This window comes from Bubalus bubalis, chromosome 5, assembly GCF_019923935.1.
Source record: "Bubalus bubalis isolate 160015118507 breed Murrah chromosome 5, NDDB_SH_1, whole genome shotgun sequence".
NCBI classification, from domain to species: domain Eukaryota; kingdom Metazoa; phylum Chordata; class Mammalia; order Artiodactyla; family Bovidae; genus Bubalus; species Bubalus bubalis.
In genome coordinates this window covers 53,954,065-53,965,861 of record NC_059161.1, presented here as the reverse complement: position 1 = coordinate 53,965,861, position 11,797 = coordinate 53,954,065, and the positions used below count along the sequence as shown (strand labels likewise).

General features: G+C 45.1%; 1 protein-coding gene and 1 pseudogene across 4 annotated transcripts in view; both read right to left on the bottom strand.

Moving 5' to 3' along the window:
- NVL (nuclear VCP like) overlaps window positions 1–11,797 on the bottom strand; it is a 164,036-nt gene that overhangs the window by 36,883 nt on the left and 115,356 nt on the right. Inside the window, exon 23 of one of the 4 annotated variants that reach the window (XM_006044917.4) lies at window positions 8,389–8,421. The exons of the other annotated variants lie outside the window; for them this stretch is intronic. Within the exon in view, the coding sequence (XP_006044979.3) occupies window positions 8,404–8,421 (18 nt within the window). The 3' untranslated portion in view covers window positions 8,389–8,403. Of the gene's footprint in view, window positions 1–8,388; window positions 8,422–11,797 lie in introns of those variants that run through there. 4 annotated transcript variants of the gene reach the window in all.
- On the bottom strand, window positions 5,983–7,567 carry LOC112585108 (annotated as a pseudogene).

The following is an 11,797-nucleotide window of genomic DNA, read 5'->3' as shown; positions in this document are numbered from 1 at the left end:
TCATAAATAAGGACATTATTGAATTCAGTCATGTCCAACAACTCAACTTCCTTTTCTGCGTGGACTCTCAGATTAGAAGTAGCTTTACTGATAATTTTATGTCATTTCATTTCAGCAGAAACTGGTTGGGTCTGATGGTAGATGGCTGGTGTCAAGTAGCCAGTATTGGGGGTTGTTAGGCTGGTATTCCTGGTGACCTGAAACATGTCACTCGGGTATATTTATTGTAATACAGTGAACTATTTTAAAAGTAATCTTCAGTATCAAAGAAGTCAAATAGTCTACAATTTGTACAAAACACCAACCCTCCGGTGTACTGAAGACAAGATACTATAAAATTCCTACTTGTGTAATCTCAGCTGTATTATACTTTTGCCTAATGGTGGTGAAAAGCACAATATTCACCCTCAAAAGTATTGGTTTCTCACAGATCTAATTTTGGGGGACAAAGTACAAGTTTAGAGTCATAACAGAACCAACTTTACGATTCACATGTACACGCTGAGTCAAGTAAAAGTATCTGGTAAAACCTACCGACAGGTTTGATGCTAAGTGGGCCCTACGTTCTCACTGAACCCTGCACTCCCTTCGCCTGTACAACTCTGGCTGCAGCTGCCAGACCAGTGCTGAAAGCCCCTAGATCTCCCGCTGGGTCAGCCCTCTCTCGGTTCCATTTTCTGCTGGGTCTGGAGAGGGGGTGCCTCGTTGTCCTTCCCCAAACCTGTTGGTTCTTGCTTGGTGGAGGTTTCGGCCTCCTAGCATCTCTGGGCCAGTCTGGCTCCCATCTGCAAACTATGGCCATTCTTTCTGTCACTGGCAGTGACTTTTCTAAAGGGAGGAGGAGTCGGGGGTAGGGAGAGGGCATAGGAAGGCTGGGTTGCAGAGCCTTGAAGGCACAAGGACAGGTCCTGAGACAAGGTTCTGTGGCTTTGCCCACATTTACCCTTGTGCTTAGATTCCCTTTCTGCCTTCCTGGCCTTACCAGGCTCACACCGGTATTCAGTAGCCCACCCCCCTTCCTATCAGGTCAGGTGTCACTTTTGGACTCTCCAACCAATGCTTACCTAATCATTTGTGCTTCAGTCACTCAGTCGTGTCCGACTCTTTGCGACCCCATGAACCGCAGCACGCCAGGCCTCCCTGTCCATCACCAACTCCTGGAGTTCACCCAAACTCATGTCCATTGAATCGATGATGCCATCCAACCATCCCATCCTCTGTCGTCCCCTTCTCTCGCCTTCAATCTTTCCCGGCATCAGGGACTTTTCAAATGAGTCAGCTCTTCACATCAGGTGCCCAAAGTACTGGAGTTTCAGCTTCCACATTAGTCCTTCCAATGAACATTCAAGACTGATTTCCTTTAGGATGGACTGCTTGGATCTCCTTGCAGTCCAGGGGACTGTCAAGAGTCTTATCCAACACCACAGTTCAAAAGCATCAATTCTTCAGCACTCAGCTTTCTTTATAGTCCAGCTCTCACATTCATACATGACTACTGGAAAATCCATAGCCTTGATTGAATAGATGGACCTTTGTTGGCAAAGTAATGTCTCTGCTTTTTAATATGCTGTCTAGGTTGGTCATATTGGAGAAGGAAATGGCAACCCACTCCAGTGTTCTTGCCTGGAGAATCCCAGGGATGGGGGAGCCTAGTGGGCTGCCGTCTACCGGGTCATGCAGAGTCTAACATGACTAAAGTGACTTAGCAGGTTGGTCATAACTTTTCTTCCAGGGAGTAAGCATCTCTTTATTTCATGGCTGCAGTCACCATCTGCAGTGATTTTGGAGTCCCCCAAAATAAAGTCTGCCACGGTTTCCACTGTTTCTCCATCTATTTGCCATGAAGTGATGGGACTAGATGCCATGATCTTAGTTTTCTGAATGTTGAGCTTTAAGCCAACTTTTTCACTCTCCTCTTTCACTTTCATCAGGAGGCTCTTTAGTTCTTCATTTTCTGCCATAAGGGTGGTGTCATCTGCATATCTGAGGTTATTGATATTTCTCCCAGCAATCTTGATTCCAGCTTGTGCTTCATCCAGCCCAGCGTTTCTCACGATGTATTCTGCATAGCAGTTAAATAAGCACGGTGACAATATACAGCCTTGATGTACTCCTTTTCCTATTTGGAACCAGTCTGTTGTTCCATGTCCAGTTCTAATTCTTGCTTCCTGACCTGCATACAGATTTCTCAAGAGTCAGGTCAGGTGGTCTGGTATTCCCATCTCTTGAAGAATTTTCCACAGTTTATTGTGATCCACACAGTCAAAGGCTTTAGCACAGTCAGTAAAGCAGAAATAGATGTTTTTCTGGAACTCTCACGCTTTTCGATGATCCAGCGGATGTTGGCAATTTGATCTCTGGTTCCTCTGCCTTTTCTAAAACCAGCTTGAACATCTGGAAGTTCACGACTCATGTATTATTGAAGCCTGGCTTGGAGAATTTTGAGCATTACTTTGCTAGCATGTGAGATGAGTGCAATTGTGTGGTAGTTTGAGCATTCTTTGGCATTGGCTTTCTAGGGATTGGAATGAAAACTGACTTTTTCCAGTCCTGTGGCCACTGCTGAGTTTTCCACATTTGCTGGCATATTGAGTGCAGCACTTTCACAGCATCATCTTTTAGGATTTGAAATAGCTCAACTGGAATTCCATCACCTCCACTAGCTTTGTTCGTAGTGATGCTTCCTAAGGCCTCCTTAACTTCACATTCCAGGATGTCTGGCTCTAGGTGAATGATCACACCATCATGACTATCGGTCGTGAAGATTTTTTTTTGTACAGTTCTTCTGTGTATTCTTGCCACCTCTTCTTAATATCTTCTGCTTCTGTTTGGTCCATACCATTTCTGTCCTTTATTGAGCCCGTCTTTGCATGAAATGTTCCCTTGATATCTCTAATTCTCTTGAAGAGATCTCAAGTCTTTCCCATTCTATTGTTTTCCTTTATTTCTTTGCTTTGTTCACTTAGGAAGGCTTTCTTATCTCTCCTTGCTATTCTTTGGAACTCTGCATTCAAATGGGTATATCTTTCCTTTTCTCCTTTGCATTTTGTTTCTCTTCTTTTCACGGCTATGTGTAAGGCCTCCTCAGACAGCCATTTTGCTTTTTTGCATTTCTTTTTCTTGGGGATGGTCTTGATCCCTGTCTCCTGTACAATGTCATGAACCTCTGTCCATGGTTCATCAGGCACTCTGTCTATCAGATCTAATCCCTTGAATCTATTTCTCACTTCCACTGTAGAACCTTTAGGGATTTGATTTAGGTCATACCTGAATGGTCTAGTGGTTTTCCATACTTTTTTCAATTTAAGTCTGAATTTGGCAATAAGGAGTTCATGATCTGAGCCACAGTCAGCTCCTGGTCTTGTTTTTGCTGACTGTATAGAGCTTCTCCATCTTTGGCTGCAAAGAATATAATCAATCCAATTTCAGTGTTTACCGTCTGGTGATGTCCATGTGTAGAGTCTTCCCTTGTGTTGTTTTAACAGGGTGTTTGCTATGACAGATGGTAGGCACTGGAGTGGCTGTGAGGAGATACCCTGTATCCAAGGCCAAAGCAGAAGCCCCAGCAAGATGATAGGAGGGGCGAATTCATGTTTAGAATCAAACCCCTTTCCCGCCAGAGATGCTCAGAGGGCTCAAACAAACCTTGCGCACACCAGGACCCAGAGACGCTGAGACTGAACTGTGTATGAGCGTCTCCTGTGGAGGTACGGGTCGGCAGTGGTCTGCTGCAGGGACAGGGGCTCTGGGTCCACACCAGAGCATAAGTCCTGGCATAAGTATGGCATAAATCCTCTTGGAGGAAGTCACCATTAACCCCACCATAGAGCTGCCAGAACTTACACAGGACTGGGAAATAGACTCTTGGAGGGCACAACAGAACCTTGTTCACCAGAACCCAGGAGAAAGGAACAGTGACCCCACAGGAGACTATCCCGGACTTGCCTGTGGGTGTCCAGGAGTCTCCAGTGAAGGCGTGGGTCAGTGGTGGCCTGCTGCAGGGTTGGGGGCATGGATTGTAGCGGTATATGCATGGGATCTTTTGAGGGAGGTCATCATTCATTACCTCCACCATAGTTTGGCCCCAGGTAAATAGCAGAGAGGGAACAGCTCCATCCATCAACAAAAAATTGGATTAAAGATTCACTGAGCATGGCCCTGCCCATCAGAACAAGACCCAGTATCCCCCTCAGTCAGGATCTCCCATCAGGAAGCTTCCTTAAGCCTCTTGTCCTTCTCCATCAGAGGACAGACAGACCACAATCACAGAAAACTAACCAAGATGATCACATGGACCACAACCTTGTCTAACTCAATGAAACTATGAGCTATGTCATGTGGGGCCACCCAAGATGGACGGGTCATAGTGGAGAGTTCTGACAAAATGTGGTCCACTGGAGAAGGGAATGGCAAACCACTTCGGTATTCCTGCCTTGAGAACCACATGAACAGTATGAAAAGGCAAAAAGATAGGACACTGAAAGAAGTCCCCAGGTCGGTAGGTGCCAAATATGCTACTAGAGATCAGTGGAGAAATAACTCCAGAGAGAATGAAGAGACGGAGCCAAAGCAAAAACAACACCCAGTTGTGGATGTAACTGGTGATGGAAGCAAGGTTCAATGCTGTAAAGAGCAATATTGCATAGGAACCTGGAATGTTAGGTCCATGAATCAAGGCAATTTGGAAGTGATCAAATAGGAGATGGCAAGAGTGGACATTGACATTTTAGGAATCAGTGAACTAAAATGAACTGGAATGGGTGAAATTAACTCAGATGACCATTGTATCTACTACTGTGGGCAAGAATCCCTTAGAAGAAATGGAGTAGCCATCACAGTCAACACAAGAGTCCAAAATGCAGTACTTGGATGCAATCTCAAAAATGACAGAATGATCTCTGTTCGTTTCGAAGGCACACCATTCAATATCACAATAATCCAAGTCTATGCCCCGACCAGTAACACTGAAGAAGCTGACATTGAACAGTTCTATGAAGACCTACAAGGCCTTCTATAATTAACACCCAAAAAACATGTCCTTTTCATTATAGGGGACTGGAATGCAAAAGTAGGAAGTCAAGAAACACCTGGCTGCTGCTAAGTCACTTCAGTGGTGTCCGACTCTGTGCGACCCCATAGGCGGCAGCCCACCAGGCTCCCCCGTCCCTGGGATTCTCCAGGCAAGAACACTGGAGTGGGTTGCCATTTTCTTCTCCAATGCAGGAAAGTGAAAAGTGAAAGTGAAGTCGCTCAGTCGTGTCCGACTCTTCGCAACCCCACGGACTGCAGCCTACTAGGCTTCTCCATCCATGGGAATTTTCCAGGCAAGAGTACTGGAGTGGGGTGCCATTGCCTTCTCCAAGAAACACCTGGAATAACAGTAACAGGCAAATTTCACCTTGGAGTACAGAATGAAGCAGGGCAAAGGCTTAATAGAGTTCTGCCAAGAGAATGCACTGGTCATAGCAAACACCCTCTTCCAACATTTGTGCTTACCATGTACTGTTTAAATACACAGTTTGTTTTCCCCCTGACGCTGTAACTTAAGGGCTGGGATGATCTTTTATTTCTCTGTTGCCCAAGCCTAGCAGGGTCAGTGCTTGGCTTGAAGTGCTTGATAAATGGAGACCAATAGAGGTTATTAAAACTTCAGAAGCTTTTCATTGAAAACAGAGGCAAAGTTAAAGATAGAGGGCACTTGGATAACCTTTGAATGTGGTATACTGAACACAGTGGACATTTATTGAGAATTCTATTATTCACTAGCCCTGAACTAAGGTTTTTAATTAATTATTTTATTCTCAACATGGCTGTGATGTAGGAAAGAAAAAAAGTTGAAAATGTTAGTTGGGTCTGACTCTTTGCAACCTCATGGACTGTAGCCCACCAGGCTCCTCTGTCCATGAAATTCTCCAGGCAAGAATACTGGAGTGGGTTGGCATTCCCTTCTCCAGGAGATCTTCCCGACCAAGGGATCGAACCTGGTCTCCTGCATTGCAGGCAGACTCTTTACCATCTGAGCCACCAGGGAAGCAGTTAACATTATTAATATCTTCATTTTATAGATGAGAAGACTGAGCCTCAGAGAGATTAAGTAACTGGCACAAGGTCACACTTAGAGACAGGATGTGAGACTGAGACAGTGACTGGAGAACCCAGACTCTACCGAGCTTCACGGGGCTTATCTAATGAGCCCTAGTCCTGCAGCGGGAGCATGAAGGAACACATGTTCCCATGTGTTATCAAATGTGTGTTCATTCCACTGCCTGGTGGACCCCTTCCTGTGTGCTAGCAGTTTGGGCTATATTTCTGGGAGGGGGTTTGACTTTTGACAATCAAAAATTCTTTTTTATTTTTTTCTAGAGGTCAGCTTTGGATTGAACATTAAAAAATAGAAATATTACACCAGAGATTTAATCAAAAGACCAAACCCTATGTCATCTTCAGACTCCTCAGTCTTCTTTCTCTGCTCCCACTTTGTCCTCTGTAGGGGCAGAACCTCCTGTTGGGGCAGGGCCACCAGCCCTGTGTTGTAGATAAGAGTCTCGATGTTGACATTGGCCAGGGCCTTTGCAAACAAACCTGGCCAGAAAGGCTTGACATTCACACTGGCTGCTGCTAATGAGGGCGTTGGCCATACTCTACGTGAGTGGCAACTCATCCTTGCACAGGATGAGGGCTGGGTAGATGCAGGTAAGCTCAGAGATGGAGGCCGTGGAGGGGCGAATGCCAAGTGGATGACTGCCAGGTGCATTGAGCACCAGAAACAAGGGCCTCACTCCAACACTGCCTTCACAGAAGCTGAGCAAAGAACCCATCTAAATTCTTATATGAAACACTGGTTTAAATCCTAAGTAAAAAAGAACTTACTTATTCATTCTAGGGGCTTCCCTAGTGGCTCAGATGGTAAAGAACCTACCTGAAGTGCCAGAGACCTGGGTTTGATCCCTGGGTTGGAAAGATCCCCTGGGTTGGAAAGATCCTGGGTTGGAAAGATCCCCTGGAGGAGGGCATGGCAACCCACTCCAGTATTCGAGAATCCCATAGACAGAGGAGCCTGGTGGGTCGCCAAGAGTCGGACACAACTGATTAGACTAAGCACATTCATTCTACGGGTACTTGGCTAAGCACTACATTAGGCAGAGAGGACGCAAAGACAAAATATCCCAAGTTAAGGAGCTGAGGCCCTAGTGCTGGGATACGCAAATGAATCAGAATTCAGTAATAGAGGCATCTGCAGTAACAGGGATAGATCTAGAAACTATCATACTTATGTAAGTCTGAGAAAGACCAGCATCATATGATATCACTTATATGTGAAAGCTAATAAAAAAATACAAATGAACTTTATTACAAAACAGAAACAAACTCACAGATCTCAAAATCAAACCTATGGTTACCAAAGGGGAAATGTAGGAGGAAGTAATAAATTAGATTGGGATTAATACATACACACTATTATATATTATAAAATAGGGGCTTCCCAGATGGAACAGTGGTAAAGAATCTGCCTGCCAAAGCAGGAGACACAAGAGATTTGGGTTCAATCCCTGTGTCAGGAAGACTCCCTGGAGTAGGAAATGGCAACCCACTCCAGTATTCTCACTTGGAAAATTCTATGGACAGAGAGGAGCCTGGTGGGCTACAGTCCATGGGGCCACAAAGACTCGGACATGACTGAGCACACACATAAACATATACACAATAGGTTGCTAACAAGGACCTACTGTATAGCACAGGGAACTTTATTCCATATTCTGTAATAATCTATACAGGAAAAGAATCTGAAAGAGAATGAGTATATATATATCCATATCCATATATACATGACTGATTCACCTTGCTATACACACCTGAAACTAACAAAATTGTGAATCAACTATACTCCAATAAAAGTTGAAAAAAGAAAAAAATTCAGTAATAAAGAACTCAATGCCTTAACTAGGAGAGTCACGGGACTTCTGTGGTGGGGCTGTGGCTAAGACTCTGTGCTCCCAAAGCAGGGGGCACGAGTTCAATCCCTGGTTGGGGAACTAGATCCTGCACACCACAACTGATGATCTCGAACGCCGCATGGAAGATCAAAGATCCCAAATGCTGCAATGAAGATGAGAGGTCCCCATGCCACAATGAAGTCCGGGCACAGCCAAATCCATAAATAAATAAAAATAAATATTAAAAAAAAAAATAGGACAGTCACGATGTGGCTGGTGTCCACAACAGTATCAGGTGTCTAAACTCTGCCAGACCATCCCTGCAGGCTATCGTTTTCATCCATATTGGCCTGGGGAGGCAAATATCATCCCTTGTAAATTCCCATGAAGACAGGGAGGTTCCAAGAGATTAGCCCGAGGTGAGCGCTGTGAGCTGTCCAAGCCAGGGCTGTTGCTGCTGTTCCACTCGTCAGCTGACTTGGAAGATCTGTTTGGATAAGGGAAAAAAAAAGTGTTTTCTTAGGGAAACCTTCCAGAAGCCTTAGTCATTTGGAATGAAGCAAGGATAGTTTGATCCTTGGGCTGGGAAGGTCCTAAAAAAATTGTACCCGCAGAAACCCCAAAGCACAAAAACCCTGAGATCCTCTTTGTGTATCTGATTCTGAAACAGGATAAGGACAGGGGTAGCACCTGCAAGGGGGGTCTCAGAGTGGAGGAGAAGGGGCAACTGAGGCCTAAAGACATCAAAGTCAGAGATCCCCACTGGGCTGTGGGCGAGGTCTGCAGTGGGGATTAGCAGAAAGGGGTGTGGTGACAACCCAAAGAGTGGGAAAAGGAGTAAGATTTGACAACAGAGGGACATGCAGGTACTTTTTGGTTGGAAAATGAATCACATGTTAGAGGAAGAAGAATGCGGAGCGTCATCTGAAACTGGAGTTTTGTTTTTGTTAAATTTAATCCAGATTGCCATATGGCTCCTGAGGCCAATAACTGGACCCAGCAAGAGGGAAGCTTTCAGATGTGGACAAAGAATGTATCCCTGCCACTCAGAAGGTGGCCGCTGTAACAATTGTGTGTGAACTGGCACACACAGATCAAAAAGAGCAGGTTTGAGGGGGTTCTTTGTAATGGACCCCTTCTGTGATCCAGGGCACACACCTAGAACTTTCTTTGAAAAGCAGAGCCCGAAGAAACCCAAGCAGCATTTGTAGAATTAAGAGTGGATTCCGTGTTACTAGGCACACATTCCTGTATTTGCAATCCTCAGCAAAGGCACAGAATAGTTGCATTGTGAAAAAGACCTGGAGGAATGGAGCTGCCCTCGATGTTGGGTTCTAAATCCTCATAGGTCAGCAAGTTGCTAATCCAAGGATGGCCACTAATATCCCTTCCCTGTGAGGTTATGATCCAGGACTGCAGGAACAGACCCTCAGAACAAGAGTAACCCTTTATTAGTCAAAAAAAAGGCCGGGGTGGGGGGGTGCATTCATTGGTTTGGTTGTGGTTTAAGCCTCAAATTTCCCTTCCAATTAGTAGTTGAGATTTTTTTTTTTTGGCACTTTGTGGGGGTTAGGTTGGGGTTCCAACCCCCCCCCAAACGGCAGTCTGATCTAAGCCATAAGCCATAATAATCACACAGCTTTTTTTCATCACAATTTTGCAAGCAAATTTTATTTTTAAAATTTTTATTGGAGTATAGTTGACTTAATAAACACACATCATGACAGTTGGTTTCCCCTCCAGGCTGGGCCTTAAACATGTGAGAAAGTAATTCTTTTCTGTTGTAGCCTTGAGTGAAAGTACTTTCATGTCACTTTTCCTTGCTTTTTGGTTTAGCGTTGACCAAAGAAGTGCTAGCCTAGCAAGCCGGGCTTCTAAACCCTGTATGTCCCATTGTTTGGCACACACCCCATCCTCTAAGTGCTCCCTGGCTGGTGTGGCTGCTTTCCCTCCACATGCATAAATAAGCCTGGTAGCTCACCCACGATGCCCCTACTCTGAGGACTTTTAGAGTTGAAAACAATTGCAGTTTCCAGTTGAAATTCTGCCATCCCTAAATTTCATGAAACCAATCTTTTCATCTCCTGCTACCTTCTCAAAAACAGATAAGTGAAAGCAAGAGAATTCACCAAAAATCAAGTCTGAATGACAGCATCGTCAAATTTCTGAAGATTTCTTTCTTTCCTTTCTGAGTACCTGACTCCCTCTGGGGCCCGAGTCCCTGGGGCCATCAAACAAGCTGGATCTTAAAGTAGTTTGACCAGAGCTGTTTGTTTGCAACAGAAGGAGGGGCTTGACCAGAGGAAAAGACAGATTTTGAAAATCTCCGTAGTCCTTTGGGAACTAAGTTGGCATTTAGCTGACTGATCTAGAGTCTCTTCCTCTGTAGAGTCAGGAGATTTCTCCAAGTATGTGTGGGATTCTGCCACCCCTGAGCTCACAGGCCAGGCTCCCTGGGAAGTAGTGGGGGCACCACCCCAAGTGTGCTCTGATGGTCTCACTCATCTGTTTGATAGCTTTGTTATTTCCTTTCTTAAAGGATCAGAGACAAGAGTAATCATGTATTAGGATAGTTCAGTTCAGTCGCTCAGTCGTGTCCAACTCTTTGTGACCCCATGGACTGCAGCACACCAGGCTTCCCTGTCCATCACCAACTCCTGGAGCCTGCTCAAACTCATGTCCGTTGAGTCGGTGATGCCATCCAACCATCTCATCCTCTGTGGTCCCCTTCACTTCCTGCCTTTAATCTTTCCCAGCAACAGGGTCTTTTCCAGTGAGTCTGTTCTTCACATCAGGTGGCCAAAGTATTGGAGCTCCAGCTTCAGCATCAATCCTTTCACTGAATATTCAGGACTGATTTCCTTTAGGATGGACTGGTTGGATCTCCTTGCAGTCCAAGGGACTCTCAAGAGTCTTCTTCAACACCACAGTTCAAAAGCATCCATTCTTCAGTGCTCAGCTTTCTTTATGGTTCAACTCTCACATCCATACATGACTACTGGAAAAATCACACCTTTGACTAGACAGACCTTTGTCGGATTAGGATAGTCACTGTCTTATTTCCATTTAGCATCATTATCTCTTTTTAAATCACTTGATTACAGTCCCTAATCTTACTTGCATTTACAGGAGGAGGAAACTGAGAATCAAAGAAGTTAAGTAACTTGCTTCAGGTTGGGTTGGCCAGCTTGATCTCCCACAACCCAGATGTTAATGAGCTTACTCCCAGTCCAAGCCCTTGCCAGCACAGTAGGACCCCTCCCTTCAGTTACTAACTTCTCTCTGAAGAATATCTGTTTGTTCCCATGTGAAGCAAAGGTGTTGGGGTATAGTGCCATCCAGTTTGGAATCCTAGAGTTTCTGAATGTTCCACCACAGAGGGCTAAAACCCACCCATGCCCCAATCCCCTCCCCACATTCCAGGGAGAAACAGCTAACAATATCACCAGCTGTCTCTGCTACCAACTCAGGCCCATGGTTGCCCTTCTAGGGGAAAAGTGACATTGCTCCAGACGCATTTGGATCTGGCCGGCCCGTAAAAGTTTGCTGAGAAAACTATGTAAGCAAACGTGTAGGAAGAACCTTAATCCTCTTCACAGAATTACATGGTAAGAAGCCAAACTGTTTCTAAGGATATAAGGGCCATAAGCATACATGCTCCCAGAGAATCCTAACTGGGGGGCTGACAGTACTGATGAGGCTCCTGCCACGTGCCAGGCACTGGACCAGTCTGTTCATGCACTATTAATCTTTATGTTGGTTGTTGCTGTTGTTGATCAGTTGCTCAGTTGTATCCAACTCTTTGTGACCCCATGTACTGTAGCACGTCAGGCTTCCCTGTCCTTCACCATCTTCCAGAGCTT